Source organism: Mastigoproctus giganteus, chromosome 1, assembly GCF_048544385.1.
Source record: "Mastigoproctus giganteus isolate SK-2022 chromosome 1, ASM4854438v1, whole genome shotgun sequence".
Lineage (NCBI taxonomy): Eukaryota > Metazoa > Arthropoda > Arachnida > Uropygi > Thelyphonidae > Mastigoproctus > Mastigoproctus giganteus.
Window position 1 is genome coordinate 111,055,280 of NC_143575.1, and position 22,448 is coordinate 111,077,727.

General features: G+C 38.0%; 1 protein-coding gene across 4 annotated transcripts in view; it reads right to left on the reverse strand.

Moving 5' to 3' along the window:
- Nucleotides 1-22,448, reverse strand: part of LOC150091098 (mediator of RNA polymerase II transcription subunit 12-like protein) — an 825,386-nt gene that overhangs the window by 635,508 nt on the left and 167,430 nt on the right. For all 4 annotated transcript variants that reach the window (XM_090374287.1, XM_090374270.1, XM_090374279.1 and 1 more), the window contains exons 6-7: nt 16,658-16,817; nt 12,803-13,062 (exon numbers count right to left, since the gene is read on the reverse strand). In XM_090374287.1, the coding sequence (XP_090230413.1) occupies nt 12,803-13,062; nt 16,658-16,817 (420 nt within the window). The remainder of the gene's footprint in view (nt 1-12,802; nt 13,063-16,657; nt 16,818-22,448) is intronic.

Sequence of the window (22,448 nt, forward strand, 5' to 3'; positions counted from 1 at the left end):
GAGTGGTGCTTGTACCATTCGATAACTAGAGCTTCGTATTGAAGTATTCTGTAGCTGGATTTTAGTTTAATGATGGAAATGGCAGAATCGATGAGCGGGTTGTGGTTGTGAGTCTGGGCATGAGTTGTAAGTTCTGTGACAGATTGGTTAGACGTGAGACTATGGAAATGGTAGTATGCACGGGTGTTGGATGTTTTTGATGAGCCAAATTTGGTAGTGGTACTTCCGATATAACATGTGTTGCAGTTTGGTTGACAATTAATGAGGTATATAATATTATTAAGGTCGTTTGTAGAATATTTGTATGTGTCTTTATAGGTGCTGAAGAAGGATCCTAATTTGTTGTAGGTGGAAAAAACAAGGGAGATATCAGTGTTGTTAAATAGGCGTCGGAACTGTCCTGCTAGTTCATTGTGGTAAGGGAGGACTATGCGGATGTTAGTTTTATTTTTGTCTTTGGTTGGGATGTTAGATTTAATTTTATTTTTAGCGTTAAGGATTGTATTTAAAATGAGTTGGTGGGGGTAACCTCTGGATATAAATTTGTCGGTAATATACTGTATTTCATTGTGAAGGTGGGTGGGTGAGGAACTGTACTTTAGTGCATTGTGAATTTGGTTATATAAAACTGCCTTTTTAGTGTTTAGAGGGTGATGAGAAGCAAAATGTAAGTATTTACCAGTGTTTACTCAACTAACCAGCACACTCATCAAATATTTTTCCAATAAGCTACACATTGCCTTTTTACAAAAATGTCTCCACCACAATATTATCCCCAAATTTGCCCGCCTTTTTCCTAAAAATAATTGCAAAAAAATATCCACATATCGTACACCGCACATCTATTATGATCATCCGTGAAGAAATCAGGAAGAGATATAATAAAAAATATAGCCTTTTAAATAGCTTGTTTTTTCCACCTACAACAAATTAGGATCCTTCTTCAGCACCTATAAAGACACATACAAATATTCTACAAACGACCTTAATAATATTATATACCTCATTAATTGTCAACCAAACTGCAACACATGTTATATCGGAAGTACCACTACCAAATTTGGCTCATCAAAAACATCCAACACCCGTGCATACTACCATTTCCATAGTCTCACGTCTAACCAATCTGTCACAGAACTTACAACTCATGCCCAGACTCACAACCACAACCAGCTCATCGATTCTGCCATTTCCATCATTAAACTAAAATCCAGCTACAGAATACTTCAATACGAAGCTCTAGTTATCGAATGGTACAAGCACCACTCTAACCTCCAAATTCTAAATTCTAAACTCCCCTTCAATCTTTCCCCAATTTGGAACCTCTCGAGATTAAAGTTCCCACATGTCAAAAAAGGCTTCACGAGAGTATAATTTTTTATTCTTAAAATACCATACACGTTCTCTCCCCACACATTACCAACTGAAGACGTTCTTTACTAACGAAAGTCCTCGTAACGACTATTGGCTTCACCGGATTCACTTACATAGTTTTTAATTATTCTTCTTTTTTTATTTCGATGACAACCAAGGATTGGATGTGTACACTTCTGTTTCCTTGCGCCCATTTAACTCAGTCAACTTTTACTTACTTCCCTCCCTTTTAATTTTTCAATTTAACAATTCAACGTAAACATTAACCACGCTACCTAAGTAAACCATCGCAGATTAATTTCAAGGTGAGTACCGCTTTTTAAGCTTTCGCTATTCTTTTCTAGTCTATTAACACGGTACTTGAAGATTTCTAAAAATTTCGTATTGACACTCATAATTAAAATTTTATCAGTGTCAAATACAATATTTACAAAAGACTTCATATTTTAAATTCTACTCAAACAAAAACTCCCCCCACCCTGCACTTTCTTTAACTATTGATGTTTATTATTAAAAATAAGACAGCTTGTAATGCTAAACATGAAAGGTATTTATACTTAAGGTTCATATTATGTTATATACAGTGCTTTTTTTGTGATGGTACACAACGGTATGGCATACCGGCACCTTTATTAACAGTGACGTGTGACATTTGGATGCAGTGCACTTTGAAATTTGTAATATTCCGTAAATTTTTTTCACGTTTTCTACATGTGAAATATAAGCTTAAATTTTTTTAACTAAATTTACATTTTTCACTGTCTATTATTAAGATATTTTCTATATAAAACTGTATAACCATTTTTATAATTCGAAATTACTCGGTCGGACCTCTGTTTAATTATTTTGAATTCCCCTTGGAAGTTGCATTTAAAATAATTTCTGTTGAGGGAGAAAATGTTCATATAGCGAACGGATTAGGAGAGAATTAACTCTCTTTTATTTTTTTATTTATTTTTTGCATTTCTGGCATTCAGGCAATTAGTGCTGCTGTGCAAATTAAGAGAGCTGAAGGGATTACCATTCTACAAATTAGCGGTACCTGGTAAAAACTATCCAACCACCCAGACAGACATGTACTGGACCACCGTTTGTTTGCACGTGTGCATCAAAATTTGTGCGATTATGGGTCCTATAGAGGTAACGGGAGTAGTGCGGGCAAACCACGTTCGATGCAAATTCCCGCCATGGAAGAAAGTGTGTTGAATGCTGTCCAGAATAATCCTATTACCAGCACACGTGCCATTGCCTCTGCCTTAGGAGTGTCTCATTGCAGTGTACAGCGTGTCTGGCACGATGATTCCTTACACCCCTTTCATCTCCAAAGGGTTCAGACTGCTCCCCCAAGATCATCCTGCACATGTGGATTTTGCGCAGTGGTTTCTCCAAGAAAGTGTTCAAGACTTAAACTTTCCAGTCTATGTTTTGTTCACGGATGAGACTTATTTCACTCGGAAAGGCTTATTCAATCAGCAAAATGCTCATGTGTGGGCTCACGACAACCCACACGGTGTGCGCCCCCATGCGGCACAACATTGCTTCGCAATAAATGTGTGGGCAGTTATGGTCAGTAACTGCTTAGTCGGCCCATACCTGTTACCATCCCGCGTGAACTCTGCTAAATATCGGATCTTTCTTGAACAAGTTCTACCACGGTTACTTGACGATGTTCCAGCAAATGTGAGAAGCAACATTTGGTTTCAACATGACACGGCGCCTGCCCATTATGGAAAGTGTGTTCGTGACCATTTGAACAGTAATTTTGGGCATCGATGGATTGGCTGTCGTGAACCCGTTGCCTGGCCCCCACGCTCACCTGATTTATTGAGCCTTGATTTCTTTCTGTGGGGGAGGGCCCTCAAATCTATCGTGTATGAATTGCCTGTGGAGACGGAAATGGATCTTGTGACGAGACTCGTCTGCGCTGCTGCTACTGTCAAAGAAACTCCAGGTGTGTTTGACCGTGTCTGCCAATCCATGCTGCGTCGGTGTCATGCATGCATCGCGTCTCATGGTGGAACCTTTGTAACATCATGAAATGCATCCATCTCGTACTCCATTGTTAATATTATGTCAAATAAATGTTTGCCACTAATTACTGTCTTGTGTCATTTCTGCTTCTTGTGCCCCTGCTACTACTTTCCCGTGACATTTCCGGTTATGGGTTCCTATGCGATTCACATTCCTTTAGATGTTACCTACCTCCCCTAAACATTTGTACCAATATTTTTGAGACACCCTGTAGAATGAATGTAGGTAAAAATTAATTGGCAAAGGAGCAAATGGAAGGATTATTATGCATCAAAAAGTATATAGATTGTAAAATTGAAGAGGCCTGTGGTACTGGGCTCCATAGATAAATAAAGAATTCATTCAACTTGTATGAACAGTAACTAAGTTTAATAATATAAGTAATTAATAGAAGCTTTTGAGATCAAGTATCCCTTCGTCAGCTGTAAGAATACATAAGACATAAAATGTTACGAACGGAATGTGCAGAGCATGGTCATGTTGAGTAAAAAAAAAAAAAAAAAAAAAAAAGCATGCATGAGGATGTGTACAAATGGTAAAGCATTTACTGGGCAGAACTAGGTGATTGTTGTTGATGCAAGGTGCATACATGGGCTACGTGCCAGCATTTGTCATATAGTAACACTACAGACCATGGCTGGGTGTTGCCACATGCCACTATTGCGATTAAAAACACTATGGGAACCAGATATGTGCAGTGACTCAGGCCACAGTCATTGATGGTGGCGGTGGGATTGGTCAATGACCGCAGTATCACATCTGGGATTTAGGTCGTGTTGCACTGACCAATAATGGAAGTACACTCTGCAACTGCAGAGTGTACAGAGTCAGCCAATCGAATGGCCCTTTCATTTTCTGAGAGGTGGTCCTGGAGCCTTCTGGGAGTTCCCCCCCCCCACATAGCAGCTGCCACAATCATGGCAGGTGATGTGGTATATCATACCAGTGCAAAAAAGAGGGGGAACAGGTGTCTTCACCCTTGAGACAAGAGATCGCTAACCTCTACCGGGAAGTTGCAGGCACTTTATCTGGTACCCACATAAGGTCAAAGAAATGCAATCTGAAGCGTACAGGTAATGCGGAATGAAGGTAATAGTGGTTGTCTGGTCACTATGGGGAGGGGGGCCGCGAATGTGTGGCAAGCTGATGGGCTTGTATATCACACTTGTCCAAAGTTTCCAGATGCAAACCTATGCACTTTACTAGAACATCCAGAAAGGAAAGGGTTTTACTTGACTGTAATTCTATTATGAAGGGAGATAGGCAATGTTAAATCCAATACTTGATTTTCTGTTTGTCTTTTTAGCAATCTCTATAGTCTTTTTCGTTCTCAAGCACTCATTGCTGCCTTTATCGTTATTTTCTTAGGTCTTGTTGCTTTCAATCTTGTTTGACACTATCGACAATGCTCTGCACCTGACTGGCATTCTTGAGCACCTTTTCCAAAATTATTGATGTGAAAACATCTATAGTGGCACCTAACTTGCTTTCTTGCATCATGTGCCTTTGCTAATGCTAACGATGGACTGTAGCAAAAAAAAAGAAATTGTTGCAGTCATATGGTAAATACTTGTATTGTTGCAATCATACTTTGTGCAGTAGTAACTGCAGGAAGCATGATGTGATGTCATACTATTCAACAAATGGCTACAATCAAATGGGTAATTAGGCTATTGGCTTGGATTTCGCTAACCCCTTCCAAGCCAAGGATGTTTCCATTTTTCGGCACAATCTATCTATCTATGTTCGACTTAATACAGCAGATGGCCACCTTGTCGTTCCTATTTTCCAAAGTCCCCAGATGTAGGCATCTTCAGCTTTCAACTTTCTCATGGCTGATAGTGCACCTTCCTTCCATGTTTTCCTAGGGCATCCTCGTCTTCTCTTCCCTTGTGGTATCCACTCATATATAATTTTAGGCCATCTCACTTCATTTATGCGCAGCAAATGTCCAAACCATCTCAACCTCCTATTTTCTATTCGTTCTATAATACCATCTGCATGTACATCTTCTTATTTCCTCATTTGTTATCCTCTCTAGCCTAGAAACCCTAGCACTCCGACATAGGTAGTCCATCTCTAGGACTCTCTAAGCTTCTTTTTGTCACCCTCTTTCAGTGTCCACACCTCACATCAATAGCAAATTACCGATTCGACTAACGACTGTCCGATATGTTTTTTGTTCTACAGGAGATATTGTTGTCCCACCATATAGAGCTTAGGGCACTAAGAACTTTGATGAATTCCTACTACTTTGATGAATACTTGTGTAAACTTCGTCTTTCCTCAATCCTTCCTTAGTAAATCTACACCCAAGTGAAAAAATCAACAGGGTTTAGATGCATAGACTGTGTAACTTTCAATTCATCAAGATGTTCCGCTGTGCTTAGGTATTCTGTCTTTGTAAAATTGATATTGAGGCCCCATTGGTCATAGGTAAGATGCAATTTTCTCAACATGTACTCTAAATCTTAAGCTTCTTGAGAAATGATAACCTGATCACCAGCAAAATTTAGACTCCAAAGATATCTGTCATTAATTGGTACTCCTATTCCATAACAGCTTCTTTTCCATTCATGTAAAGAACATTCCAAGAAAACATTAAACAATAAAACATGATCTAGCCAAGGAGAATGTCTTTGTGTGTGCCAGGTGCAGAGTGTCTAGAAATTAGGCATCAACTCAGCATTCTACTGGGCGTCTATGAGAACTTGAGGTTGTAAAGCATATATCATCTTTTCAGGGCACAAAATTATTATTGATATTGTTGTACACGTTGGTACGCACCAATAACATTAAGATTAGGAGATTTGCAGATTTACTTAACAAGTACAGGTCAATGTTGCAAAAAAGTCATGAATTATGGTTAAATTTGAAAGTGTCTGCAATTCTGCCCAGACACGATAGGAGGGAGTATATGATTAGAGCCTTGTCAATTAATTCAGCCCTGGAGTGAATGTGCAAGGCTCAAGGGATACAATTTTATTCAGCGTGGTCTGTGCTTGTTAACAGGAGAGACTGCTTCTACAGGGATGGGATAAACTTAAATAGAAAGGTGCAAGAATATTTGCTGATGCTATCGAGGCAGTGTTAGGTGGGTCGGAAAACTGCTAGATTGGGGGGGATTCACAAACTAAAAGGTTAAAAGTAGCTGCATGCAAAGGTGAAGGCGATTCTTGCACAACTTCTATTAGAATAAGTAGCGACCTGGAGCGAGGGGTGCTGGGGGTTTCAGGGACTGATGGCAATCATTGTGAAACAGGTGGGTATATGGGATGTGTTAGGGTAACTAATAATAAGGATAGGTACATGTATACTTGCATGTATACCAATGCTAGAAGTAAAGTAAATAAATTTGAAGAATTTGAAGTGTTGGTCAAGACATCAAAGGTGGATATTGTTGGGATAGCAGAGACGTGGTGTCACACAGATATAAGGAATGCAGAACTGGAATTTGGGGAGTACAATGTGTACAGAAAGGATAGACAGGATAGGAAAGGAGGAGGTGTTATGCTGTTAATTAAGAAAAACATAAAATCAAAAGAAGTGCATCCAGTTGATATAGATGAACAGTGCACTGTTGAGTCAGTTTGGTGTGACATAAGCACTGCGAAAGCAAAAATAAGAGTAGGAGTATGTAATAGGCCTAATGACTCGAATGAGTACAATGAACAATTGTACAGAGAAATAGAGTGAGCTAGTAAATCAGAACGTTTTATAATGGGGATTTTAACTTCCCAGATATTGACTGGAACTTGTGGGTTGGTCACTCACACACTAGTAAGACTTTTGTGGATTTATTGGATGATTGTTTTCTGCAGCAGCATGTTCGAGAGGCAACCAGAGAGGGTAATACTCTTGATCTGGTAATCAGCAGTGATCATTTGTGTATTAAGAATTTGCAGATAAAGGAACCACGAGGTGGCAGTGATCACGGTGTACTGATGTGGGATTTACTTAAAGATATAATTACCATCAGGGGCAAAGGAAAGGGTTTTTGCTTCCGTAAAGGTGAGTACAGTGGTCTCAGACAGTTTTTAAATTCTGTACAGTGGGATCAACTGATGATGTTACGAACAGTAAATTCTAAGTGGAAAGCATTCAAGGGAATTAATTGTGGATGCTACTAAAAGTTTCATACCTATTAAGAAATATTGTTCAAGGTTTAGGCCTAAATGGTTATCAACTGAACTAATGGGACTCGTGACAGAGAAGAAAAATGCATGGGATGCATATAAATTATCAAGCAACTTATAAGCCTATGGCAGATATAAGCTAGTCTGTAATCAGGTCACAAAGGAGGTTAGGCAGGCGAAGGCAGATTACAAGAAATCTTTGGCAAAAGATGCTAAGAAAAACAGCAAGGATTTTTTTACTTATATAAACTCTAAAAGGAAGGGGATGAATCTGATTAGTCCACTTGATATCGATGGTTCCACTGTTGATGATACTGCTCAGATAGCAAACAAACTGAATGAGTATTTTGCATCTACATTCACACATGAGGAGTTATTAAGGTTTGAAAATGGCAGAAGGTTATCAAATTGTAGCAGAGTGATTAATGATTTTGTAATAACTGAGAGCAAACTGGAGGAGAAATTGTTGAAGTTAAACAAAAGAAAGGCACCTGAGGTGGATAGGATCTATCCAGTTATATTAAAGGATATTTTAGCATTAAATCAGCTCACACACACCAACCATAAGAATAAGTATTTACTGTAACTAAAATATTTACATATTAAAATAAAATAAAATAACTATTTATTTACAAAAAACTGCTATTATATTAAATTAAATTATATACATGTAAAAACATTGAAACTGTGATAAAATCCTTAAGATAAAATATACTAAAATAAACCGGATTAAAAGCGATAAAAACAAAAAAAGTCTCTGGAGCTTTCGGAAGCATCGGCTTCCTTCCTCAGCAGTAACAAAACTTCCTGCAGCACGTCCATATATAGGATATTAAAGGAGGCGGCAAAGCAACTAAGGCATTTTCAGGATATTAAAGGAGGTGGCAAAGCAACTAAGCAAACCCTTAGCCATAATTATGAGAGCATCCTTGGACTCAGGGGAGGTCCCCATGGACTGGAGATGTGCAAATGTATCCCCAATTCACAAAGGGGGATCAAAGGGTGACACGAGTAATTACAGACCAGTTAGTTTAACTTCTGTTCCAGGTAAATAATGGAGTCACTGGTTAAAGATGCATTGCAGGATCATCTAGACAAGACTGCGGCAATAATTCAGACACAGCATGGGTTTGTTAAGGGAAAGTCTTGCCTGACAAAGTTGATAGGATATTATGATGTGGTTACAAAGGAACTGGATGCAAAAAATAATTTTGATATCATATATTTGGATTTCAGGAAAGTTTTTGACACTGTTGTGCAGGAAGGACTATTGTACAAATTGGAGCAGAATGGTATTAAGGATAAGTTGCTACAATGGATAAAAGGATGGTTGAGTGGAGAAGATAGAGGGGTAGTAATTAATGGATGCTGTTCTTCGTGGACTAATGTTATTAGTGAAGTCTCACAGGGTTCGGTGTTTGGTCCTCTGTTGTTTTGTATATTTATCAATGATATTGATGAGAGTATATCAGGCTTAGTGTCAAAGTTTGCAGATGATACAAAGGTTGGCAGGGTTGTTAATGACAGTAATGGCAGTGTGCTATTGCAACAGGATCTAGATAATTTGGGCAGATGGGCTAAGAAGTGGCAACTGATGTTTAACCTTGACAAATGCAAAGTACTGCATATGGGTAGAAGTAACCACAGAGAAACGTACCAACTGTGTGGTACTACACTTAAAGTGGTAGAAAATGAAAAAGACCTGGGAGTAATTGTGCAGTCAGATATGAAGTTTCCTGAGCAATGCAGACAGGCTGACAGGGCAGGTCAAGGGGTTTTGTCAATGATATATAGAAATTTTTCTAGCAGGGAAAAGGAGGTGATTGTCCCTCTGTATGAGGCAATGGTCAGGCCACGCCTTGAGTACCGTACAGGTCTAGAGGCCTCATTTTAGGAAGGATGTAGATTTGCTTGAGCGTGTACAGAGAAGGCCAACAAGATTGGTGAGGGGAATGAAGGGATCCTCTTACCAAGAGAGGCTTAAGTTCTGCAAATTGCAGTGGCTGGAGACTAGGCACCTGCACGGTGATCTGATTGAGGTGTATAAGGCCTTGAATGGATTGAGCACACTGAATTCTGATGGGATCCTTCCACTTGTTCAGATTACGAACCTAAGGGGGCATAAATTCAAATTCAGAAAAGACAGATGTAGAATAGATGTACGGAAATTTGCCTTTAGCCAGCGGGTGGTTAATTGCTGGAACAAACTTCCATCTGTCGTTGTGGAAGTTGATGGTTTAAATAAATTTAAGGAGGAACCGGACAGGCATTTGGAGGGAATGGTGTGATTTTTTTTATAAGCTCATACACTTGCTTTCTTGCATCACATGCCACTACTACTACTACTACTAATAAAGGTGACAAGCTACATTCTTGTCGCATCCCCTTTGTTGGGTTAAATAAAGTATTCCCAACTTTAATATATACCAAGTTGTTATTGTACAACTCCCTAATGAGCTCTGGATCAACTGACATATTTTGAAAGGCTTTCCATAATTCCTTTCTTGGAACAAAGGCATAACCCTTTTCGAAATCGATGAAGGCAAAGAAGGTATCTTTATTCTTTGCTTTTCTTTTCTCCACTAACTGTTGTAGAACAAACAGACTGTCCACACAAGAGCGACCTGATCCAAATCCACTTTGTTCTTAACTTATCTTATCCTTTATCTCCTCTCATAATTTTAACTGATGCACTTTAGAGTAGTCTGGACATAGTGCAACTAACACTTAAGCCTCTATAGTTCCCCAGATCCAGCTTATTTCCTTTTTTATATATAGATGAAACATAACTTCCTTACTTTCCATTCATTTGGAGTCTTCCTTAGCTGTATACACCTGTTAATTAGCTGTGCTATCAGCTGATTAACAGGTGTATACAGGGACTGGAGATTTTTTGTTCTTCATTAATTTTGCAGTCAAGGACTTGATGTTTTGTAATTTCTATCTCCCTATTATCTACTGGTGGAGGGGTAATGACACAATAGGCACAATCAAATGGGTAATTAGACTATTGGCTTGGATTTCGCTAATCTCTTCTAGTGGATGTTTTCCAAAAAATAAAACATCTTTCATGCGTACAAGTACACATGCAGTGTTTTCTCGTGTTTTCCTAATGCAGTTCAATGAAATTCAAAAGAATGACTTGCTTTAACCACACTACTAGTGAGTACTCAGCACAGACAAGTGGTGGAAGCGCATCTGGCAGAAGCTGCAGATGACGTCACTTCCATGACACATTTTTGTGACCGATCAGATTTAATCAGTGTAGGTACCCAAAAGATGTCTCACTTCAAAAAAGATCAAGTGTTAAAAGGGCTTACAAAAGATGACTTCCAGAAATGTTTCTATGCTTGGAAGAAACATATGGAACAGTGTGTACAAGCTAAAGGCAGCATAATTTCCAGCAGTACGCTACCAGAAGTCATTGGAAAAAAGTCAAAATTTGGTAAGAGAATGAGCTTAACAGCAGAAAAAATTTAATAATTTACACATTTATTGAATATAGTTAATTCTTCAGTAAATAAAAAGAAAGATCATTTATCGAATAAGCATGGCAGCCATTAAAATTCCATGAAGCTAGTCTACTATGTTCTCATAGACAAGTAGCCATCACTTGTCTATCAAAACAAGTTATGTTAGAGTGGCATCAGATAATTGGATTTAAAAAAAAAAAAAAAAAAGAAAGAAAAAAAAGTTTTGTCAAATCTAGATTTTAGAAATTTTGGGATTCTGAAAATGAATTCTCATATTATAATTGTATTTTTTTTTATATTTATGCTATTTCTAGTAATTTACTAGATTTCGCAGAGCATATTTTTAAGTTTACAAACACATGTATAAAACCCTAGAAATGGACTGCAACCATATATGAGGTGCTATCCAAAAGTTCCCGGAATGTATTTATAAAATAAATTACTACCCTAGTAATTGCCACCATCACCTTCGAAGTAGTGCTCTCAAGTCCCCTTGAGAGCATAAACACCGATTCCAGCGCTTCTCCCATGATTTGAATGCATCCAGAAAGTCCTCCACACAGTGTTCAGCACTGCCTGCTATTCAGTTTGAATACGCTGTCAAACTTTCAAACCCTTCAGCTTTATTTTCATTCTTGGGAAGAGGAAGAAATAGAAGGGGGAGGACGATTGCCATGTTGTTGGATGCCAAAAACTGTGCCACAGCGAGAAATGTGTGGACTGGCATGCTGTCATGAGAATGAGGATCAAATTGTGCAGCATTTGTCTCGATGTTTCCTCCTGGTGGCTTCCCTTAACCACCTCAGAACATTGCAGTAGAACTTTGTGTTGACTGTCTGGCCACAGCACAGACTTCACATTGCTTCTCACTTGTCAGGCTTTCTTCAGTCGGGGCGAAGATGGGCTCTTCCACTGGGATGATTGTTGCTTGGTTTCTGAGTCATACCCATATACCCAACTCTGTAGAAAGCAAGTTTTGACGACTGTAGCAAGCAAGTTTTGATCACTCTTGGCCAATTCTTGAAGATCTCTTCCAACTTCCATGCGATGCTGCTTTTGGTCTTCACTCAGTAACCGTGGCACAAACTGGACCGCAATCCTCATGTTCAACTCATCTAAAAAAATCTTGTTTATACTCCTGCATGACCACATGGTCAGTGGAGTTCACAATAAATCAATCAATACAAATGTTAATCGTATTTAGGAGTCATGGGCTTGAATCCCGGTCCACTCAAAGAACGTGTGCTACTGCACTCATGCTCCTGACCACTCGGCTATGTCAGATCTCTGACACGTGCCGTACAATAGTCCTACAATGCCACAATTGTCGTGGATGGTCCATCTGCAGTCTTTACGGATCACCGCCCGAACTTTTGCAACGTTTTCCAGGGTGGTGCTCAATGGTGCCCAGAGCGATTGTCATCATCGACCGACATTCGACTGTTTTTAAAACAGTTAAATCAAGTAGTAGGTCTGCGTCTGGCCTAAAGCATTGTCACCAAAAGCTTGTTTCAACTTTCTTATGAGTTTCTGCTGCTGTATCATTAAGGAAACTAAACTTGATGTAAGTACATTGCTCTCTCACATCAGCCATCGCAACAATCACAAACTACGTAAAACACACCGCCAAAGAACTGTGCATACATATTCAATGACTCTATCAGTTCAGATAAAAATGTTTTTAATCTAGCAAGTTCAAATGTTATTCATACCTAAAATAATATCAAATCACAAAATGTCAAAAAGTACTAAAATATTTAAATAATATCAAGCTACACTGTCACAAACCTCATATAAATGTCTTGCTAATTGAGAACAATACTGCCACTGTTTATGAGCAACCTCAACAGTCATTCCAACGTTTAATCCACTTGCTACAACTGATGATCCAGTAGATGGATTAGAGAGTAAGCTTCCTACAGAGCTATTTGATCCAGGCCCACAGCTAACAGAAGTATTATTAGTGGAACTTGAATTAAAATTATGGTAATTTTCAGCTAACTTCTGCAACTGTTCTCTTAAGAACTTGCATAAAGCCTGTGTCCATTCTAAAATTGAATAACAGCAACTATCATAACAATAAAGATGCAGGGAGTATAGAAAATTCATAATACTTGAACAACAACAACAATTATCTTAACAATAAATATAACAACAAACAAGTACAGGTAAAAGTCATTATACTTCAAAAATTAAATACAGTTAGCTCCATTATAGTGCTTTCTAATAGATCAGCTGCAAGAGCAGAAAAGCATTATAAAAAGCAGAACCTCAACTGTATTTTGTAGGACTGATCATGGCACCAGAAGAAAAGAGTGCTAAAAGCAAGGATGTGTTATTAGCAGGAGTGTTATAACAGGAGGTTAATGTGGTAATAATAGCAAGATGCAAGTTCTAATATTAAGTCTCACAAACCAAACAGTAATTAAAGCTACTTTCCGGTGATTCCACTATGTATATGGTGAACACTGTCTGCACCACTTTCACTACTACAAATGAATAGCATCGCTACTTAGAATAAGATAACACATAAATAATAAGGTGATACCTTATTATGTATCTGTAACAAGGTGGCATCACTAGCAGTTCAACAGTTGCCATCTCAAAAGAGAATATCAAACAACCTCAACACATCAGCATAAAAAACCTATAATAACAATGAACAACAATGAATTTCTTTCCTTGACTAGAATAAGCTGTACTTTTGAATGCTTAATTTCAGGCTAAATGTCTAAGTATGCAGATTATACAAAGGTTGGTGCATTACTGTAAGAGTTAATAACAGTAATCAATGTAAGCTACTGCAAAAGGATCTAGAAAAATTAAGCAGATGGGCTGAGAAACGGCAGTTGAAGTTTAACATTGACAAATGCAAGGTACTGTACATGAGTAACAGTAATCCCTGATTAACATACCAACTGTGTGATACAACAATCAGGGTAGTGGTAAATGAAAAAGACTTGGAGGTAATTGTACAGTCAGATATGAAGTTCTCTGAGCAGTGAGATGGGCTGACATGACAGATTACAGAGTTTTATTAAAGGTAGATAAACAGAAACTTTGCTAGCAGGGATAGGATAAGGAGGTGACTGTCCCTTTGTGCAAGGCCATGTTAGGCTGCATCTGGAGTACTGTATACAGGAATGGAGGCCTCACTTTAGGATGTAGATCTGCTGGAACAGGAGCAGAGAAGGGCAACCAGATTGGTGAAGGGAACAAAAGGGTGGTCTTAGCAAGAAAGGCTTCAGTTCTGCAAATTGCAGCGGGGAGATCTGATTAAGTATTTAAGGACTTGAATGTATCAAATTAGCTAAATATTGATGGCATTCTTCCTCTTGCTGACACTACACATATGACGGGGCATAAATTCAAATTGAGGAAGGATGGTTGCAGATCCAGCAGGTAATTGATTGTTGTTATTGTTGGAATAAACTTGCATCTGTTGTTATGGAAGTAGGTGTTTTGAATAAATTCACGGAAGAACCAGACAAATTCTTGGAAGGTATGGATGGGTAAAAAGTATGTAGGGATTTTTTTTTTTTTTTTTTTTGTTAATGACTTATAAGCTTTTTCCCCTCCTAATACTAATGCTGATTTCAAAAATCACAGTATATTTCTTCTAGCATGAATAGTTTCTTTAATATGAAATTACTCATGAAAGGCACCTTCATCCAGCTTCGTATAATAATAATAACTATTGGGAGTAAGGAAAATGTGTAATAAAAAAAGTAATAAAAAAAAATTTTAAAAAAGAAGGAGAATTGCTGAAAGCAGTTCTCCTATAAATCATATTGCTTGTACAGTTTTTCATGTATGAAATATGTTCAAAAAGTTCAGAGAACTCGCAGAGACCGATGAGTTCTTGCAGGACCAGACTGTTGTCAATAAAGATCAATGCTGTTGACCCACACTTTGTTTCTTCCATCATTACTAGTGATCAATTATGGATAAACAAAGATCCAGTCTTCTCAATGAAAGACTCAACTTAATAAGGCCCAAAAAATGAAAAAACTTGATCAAATGTGAAGATCATGTTTATTGTATTTCTCTGACTTAGAGGTTATTTTTCATTATGAAACTGACCCAGGTAGTCAAACAGTGAATCAAGAATACTAAAAAAAACATTCTACAGTACTGATGCTGTTTGGAGAAAACAGCCAGGAAAGCAAGCTTCAGAAAGTCATTGCAAGCATCATGACAATGCTTCCGCACACTTGGCACTTTTCGTTCAAGGTCCACCCCCCCATTCACCATACTAATCAGATGTAGGTCTGTGATTTTTTTGTCATTTACCAAGCTTAAAGCTCTTCCTTGAAACTGACCACAGATTTGCAATGAATGAGGCAATTATTCAAAACATGACAGAAACTATCAGCAACTCCAAAAGAAGCTTATCAGGAATGCCTTTAGATGTAGCAACATTGGAATCTGTGTATACAGTGTCAAGGCAACAAGCGCCACTTAAGCATATAAATAAATGGAGGAAAAGAAACTAACGGGGATATCCCTAGTAATGGCGTGCAAACAAGAATCAGCCCAGCACCGAATTACATGTCCCCTGCAGGTGTCTGGAGAATGTGCCGTTTCGGAGACAGCATGCTGTCAGTTGATGGCATCCCAAGTCCCCTTGAATGGGGCTGTGACTCAGAGCAGGTGCAAGGCCAATAGTTGATGCAACCTCCATCGGTTGTGATCTCATTGGAGTCAGGTTGCTTGGGAGTATAGCCCTAAGTGGGTGGTAAACTTCACCTAAGGCTAAATGTGGGTGTGAGACCAATAGGAAAGAAGTACTGTAAGAGAAAGTTGAAAAGAACTTTGAAGAGAGAGTTAAAGAGTATTTCAAACTATTTCAAAGGGAATCCATCCAAATATTCAGTAAGCTTTAATTTCCTAAATATCAGTTTGGTTGCTAAACTTTCTGATCACACCTTGTATGCAGAAAATTTGGACACTTAGGAACAGAATGAAGTTAGGTAGAGGGAAATACCAGCACTCCTGGAATATCTGCCTTTGATTTGAGACAAAAACATTAGTAAGTACTCTGAATGTCTGAGTTTTCTAGTCACTTTTAAATCTCTTAGGGAAAGGGAGGTCATGGTCTGTTTCATGATAGTCACTGCAATGTGCAATGTTTGGCTCTAGTGATGGATATTCATTTTTATATATTTTTGCAACTTTAACCCTGGGATTAGCTCTTCACCCTAGGTTTCCAGCCTAGCCACACAGAAGCAGGAGCAATGCCAGCTAGTGACCAAGCAGCTAGGAAACATTAGTTGATCTAGTTGTTAGTAATAAAAAGAGAAAAAAAAAACAAAGGTGACTTTACCTTTTGTGCGCTAGTGTACTTCTTATAAATCAACAAATCATAACAAAAAAAAAATGAAACTGGATATCAACACAAAAAATTTTAAACACCAGGAAAGTTTAATGACTGAGTGTACTGAGGAGAAGATTTTGTAACTTTGCCAAGAAATTCAAACTAAAATTTATTTATGCAAATACAGAGTTTCTCAAGCTCCAAATAATATCCTTTAGTAACCATATTAAGATATTTTTACTTTTTCTTACTTTAACTCAACATTTTATTAGAGATACCAGTTCAAGTTGCATATAACAATTTTATATTTAAAAAAGAAAAGTTACCTTGAGATTGGTCAGGAAGCTGACGCTTCTTAATTTTTGCTTCAGAAATTGCTACTGTATGTGCAGATGACATTTTTATAAACCATGCAGCTCGTAACACTGGTACAGAAAATTCATAAAGAGTCATAAAAATTTCTTCTTTCTTGTTGAATATTGGGACCTACAGAATGCAAAATAAGGATAATAATAATAAATAAAGTGAATAAAAAAAAAAAAACTTGTCTTGAAATTTAACACTAATCCTATCAAATTTCATAACTGCTGAATAACATACTAGATTGTTTACCAGTATTAATATAAATTTCTGTTGTCCTTTGTTTCATAATTTCACTGGTAGTGGTATACACATTGTAAATGGAATACAGAATCTAGTGAATAAAATATGGTCAAATAATGGTTGTCTTCAATACAGGTTTGGTAAGGCATCATACAAAACAAAAGCAGATTTCTGCTGATAGCTATTTGGCTTTCTTCAATGCAATATTTTACAAAAATTTAAATATATTAACAGTGATAGAACAAATAACAAGTAGCCAAAATGATTGAAATGTGTAAACAATTGCAAAAATTGAAGTGATTACTGGTCACAAAGCTGACATGGCTTGCTTTCTGGAGTGGTACTTTTTATATGTGACCTATGCAGTGGCACAGGAGGGCATCTCAGTTCATTTCATCTCAGTTCACCTTTGGGGTGGCTTAAAGCTTCTAGTGTACAACAGAAACTATCAGAACTAAAGGGAGGAACCACCAAGATTCATCATACTCCACAGAGATGATTTCAGAGTGGGACAGCCTACCTGTTAAAAGGTTGATGGATATTTCTTTTGACTGGACAGCAAAATAACTCTCCTGTGAGTTTTTATTCATGAAGAAATTGAACGTGCACTAGATGAGAAAAGGTAGGGCTTGCTTGGGTTGAAAGATGGTGCCACTGGTGGAGTGGTCCTTCTCCTACAGTTAGTGACGAAAGGGAGAAGGGGAGTTTCCAACTTCTTGTTAAAGATGAAAAACCTGACAACTGATGATCTAACCAGAATTCACAATGAATATAAATTAGGGGAAGCAACTGAATGATAACAAAATTTTGTATGTCATCTCTTTCGTTTGATCTTAAAAACTCCACACCAAGAAACTAGGATATAAGGTTTTTTAAGTTCAAAGGAATGTCCTCCCATTATAGAATGTACTGACACTTCAAATGCCTTAGTGTATCCCAATCTAAACTATCCTACCAAAAGTAATAGGACATTCATCTGATTACAGGAAGTTATACATGACTATGAAATATGCATATATTTTGGCCTATAAAGGTGATCAATAGATAGCCTGGAATTCATTTCAAATTTCATTTCAAACTTGCTAGCCAAAAAATTAAAAACTTTTTAAAATTTCTGTCAACAGATTATTATTAAATGTACAGTATGCAAATGTAAGTTGTCACATGGTATCAAGTTGTTTGGAATCAGAAAAATACTATATACTTTTCTGGAGTTTCTTCAATCCCAGGGAAGAGAGGTGATTTTTCAAACTCTCAAAAAGGTATTATCGTTGAACCACATTTAGCATGGGCAACAATTGAGAAAGAAAGAAAGAAAGAAAGAAAGAAAGAAAGAAATCAGCAGTGTTCTGAAAGTAACAATATCACTTTGAGAAGAAAAATTTTGAGCTTGTGGGAATGAATGAATAAGTTTTTTGGAAATTTTTACCGTATTTTTAATTAAAATATTAAATAATGTTTGACAAATAGTAATATCCTACTCTTAGTCTCTGATCTCCTACTCTTAGTCACGTTTGTTAGCTTATTTTTAAAATTAGCTAGAGATTTTGTAAGTTACAACTTATTATTTGTAGAGATTTTGTATCATTGCTGTGTACAACACAGCAATGATATTAAGAGTAGAAGATCAGAGGAATTACTTAACAAGTACAGGGCAGTGTTGAGAAAAAAATCATGAGTTAAGATTGAATTTTAATCCCACACACAATGGGAGGGAGTACACACTGAGAGCCTTATCAATCAATTCAGCCCTGGAGAGATTGTGAAAAGCTAACGGGGAAAACCTTTCTTAGTGTGGTCTGTACTTGTTAACAGGAGAGACTGTCATACATGTTATAAATGGAGTTCCCAAGAGTTCAGTGCTAGGCCCATTACCGTTTTCAATATTTATTAATGATAATGATGAAGGTAAATCAGGCTTAGTGTCTAAGTTTGCAGATGATATGAAGGTTGGTAGGGAGGGTAAGGACAGTAATCAGGGTGGGCTACTGCAATGAGATCTGCTGCACAGCTCATGGGCTTTTGTCAATGATATGCAGAAACTCTGCTAGCAGGGATAAGGAGGGGATTGTTCTCTTGTACGAGGGCATAGTTAGGCAGCATCTTGAGTACTGCGCACCAGTCTAGAAGCATCATTTTAGGAAGGATGTAGATCTGCTACAATGGCTGTCAAGAAGAGCAACATGATTGGTGAAGGGAACAAAGGGGGTGGGGTCCTATCAAAAAAAGTTTCAGTTCTGCAAACTGCAGCATCTGGAAAGTAGGAACCTGCAAGGAGATCTGATTAAAGTTCCTTGAATGAATTCAGTTAAACCTCAATTTCAATGCTGATGGCATACTTTCTCTTGCTCAGATTTGTTGTTGTTGTTTGGTTTTTAGGAGCATTAGCAACTAAAGCCATATTGCTCCGGGGGTATGCGGTGGTCATTCCCTGACCTTTCTGCATCCTCCGTATTTGGTGGTCACTGGCTCGAACCCCGGCCTAATCAAGAAGCTTGTGCTACGCACTGCTGCTCCTGCCCACCTGGCTATGGAGGCGGCCCCTCTTGCTTAGACCACTCATGTTTGTAGTCTCAGCAAGAGGAAGAATACCATCAATATTTAGCTCACTAAATATATTCAAGGCCTTAAACGCCTTGCTCAGAACTCCTTGTAGATGCCTAGTCTGCAGACACTGCAGTTTGAAAAACTGATGCTTTTTTGGTAAGAGTTCCTTTTGTTCCTGTCACCAATCTTGTTGCCATTCTCGGCTCCTGTTTTGGCAGATCTACATCCACCTAAAATGAAGCCTCCAGACCTGTATGCAGTACTCAAAATGTGGCCTGACCATTGCCCTATACAATTGGAATAATCACCTCCTTATCTTAGCTAGCAAAATTCCTATATATCATTGACAAAACCCCACATGGCAGTCTGTCTGCACTGTCAGAGAATTTCATATCTGTACAATTACCTCCAGGCCTTTTTCATTTTCCACTACCCTGAGCATAGTACTATACAGTTGGTATGTTAATCTAGAATTACTGATACCCATATGCAGTACTTTGCACTGCTCAATGTTAAACCTCAATCACCATTTCTCAGCCCACCTGAAAACTGCAACATCTGGAAAGTAGAAACCTGCAAGGAGATCTGAGTAAAGCTCCTGGAGAGATTCAATGTCCTTGAATGGATTCAGTTAAACCTCAATTTCAATGCTGATGGCATTCTTTCTCTTGCTCAGACCACTCAAGTGTGTAGTCGCAGCAAGAGGAAGAATGGCATCAATATTTAGCTTACTAAATACATTCAAGATCTTAAACACCTCACTCAGAACTCCTCACGGGTATCTTAGACAGATTTTTGCAGGCAAATTTTGGTTACTAAAGTGGGCCACATGAAAATTTCAGCTTCCCCTGAACCAAGGACCACCCAGATGGCGGCAGTTCTAAACATCAGATGTCTTCCTGCCATCATTCATGAGAGAAGACTCGTCATTGCTGTGAAAATTAAGGTTGGTATTATTTCGGAACCAGACTTCTGGGCTAACTGTGGATGGAGAATCGTGGTACCAAGTCACAATTCTCCATTGATAAAATATAGGCCAATCCAGTCCTTCAGGCCACCCCAAACCGGTTAAAGTTATCCAATCAGTTCTTATCCATGCAAATGCTGCAGTACATACTCTCCTTGAACGACGACCTCTACAAGTTCACAGTCAAAAAAAATAGAGGCAGAAATTACTCCATCGACTTCCTACTCAGGACTACGTCACAGGGCATTAGCACCTGCTCCTGAGGACCTGTCCATCACTGCCATGGATCCATCAATATAGTGTTCCAGCTTTCTCCACCTGCTCAGATGACTCCAGCACTGTTAAAAACTGCTCCAAGGAGAATAATTTAACTTGATAACATGCTGTTGTGTATATGTTTTCATATGTAAATTTGTCATTTTTTTCTCCAATGTTTAATCCTACACTTGTATAATTAGAAATAATATCACTTTTTTTTTTTTCTCTCTTATCTCATTATTGTTTATTACATTGTATTACTCTCTCCTGTAAACTCCTGGCTTGTAGCCATGAAGGATATTGTGTATGGTGTGTGGCTTTTGTGTGCAATAAAGAGTTCTTCTAATTTTACTAATTTGCAATAGCATATCGTCATTGCTATCATTAATCACTCTGCCAACCTTCATATCATCTACAAAATTAGACGTTAAGTCCAATATACCTTCACCAATATAATTAATAAATACAGAAAACACAGAATGGGCCCAACACTGAATCATGGGGGTCTCCACTGATGACATTAGTCCACAGAGAGCAGTGTCCATTGATATCAACTGTCTTCTCTCACTCAACCATCCCTTTACCCACAGCAGCAACTTGCCCTTATTGCCACACTACTCCAATCTGTACAGCAGTCTATTATGTGCAACAATATCAAAACCTTTCCTGAAATCCAAGTATATCATATCAAAATTATATTTTGCATACAGTTCCTTTATTACTGCATCAAAGTATCCAATCAAATTGGTCAAACAAGAATGCTCCTTGACAAACCCATGTTGTGACTGATATATAACTTCCCTCCTATCTAGATGGTCCTGCATTACTTCTTTAATCGGCAACTCCATTATTTTCCATGGAAGAGAAATTAAGCTAAACAGGTCTGTAATTACTCATGTTACTCTTTGATTCCCCTTTGTGAATTGGGGATACTTTTCCACATCTCCAGTCTACAGAGAATTCCCCTGAATCCAAGGATGCTCACATAATTAGGATTGAAGGTTGCTTACCTCCTTTGCTGCTTACCTTAATATAATTGGACAGAACCCATCCAATCCAGGTGCCTTTCTTACATTAAACTTCAGCAATTTCTCTTCCACACTCCTCTCAATTATTACAAAATTATTTAGTTCCCTGGTAGATTTTGATAAAATTCTGGTATCCACTCCTCTAAAGAGTTCAAGTGTGAATGTAGATGCAAAATACTTATTCAGCTTGTTAGTAACCTGAGAAAAATCATCATCATAATCGATATCAAGTGGACCAATGACATTCATCCGCTTCCTTCAATGACATTCATCCGCTTCCTTCAATGACATTCATCCGCTTCCTTCTTAGATAAGAAAAGAAGTCTTCACTATTTTTCTTTACATCCTTTGCCAAAGATTTCTCATAAACTGCCTTAGCTTACCTAACATCCTTTGTGATATGATTGCAAACTAGTTTACTACAGATTACAAGAAATCTTTGGCAAAGGATGCAAAGGAAAACAGCAAAGAGTTCTTTATGTAAACTCTATAAGAAAGGGGACGAATCAGATTGGTCCACTTAACATAGATGGTTCAACTACTGATGATTCTGCTCAAGTAGCCGATAAACTGAATGAGTATTTTGCATCTACATTCACACAAATCATCATTCTTGGTGATTCCCTTCTCTCTCTCTCTCTCTCTCTCTCTCTCTCTCTCTCTCTCTCTCAGAGTAACTCAGAAAGTTTTTTTGTCTGGTACAGCATAACCCTC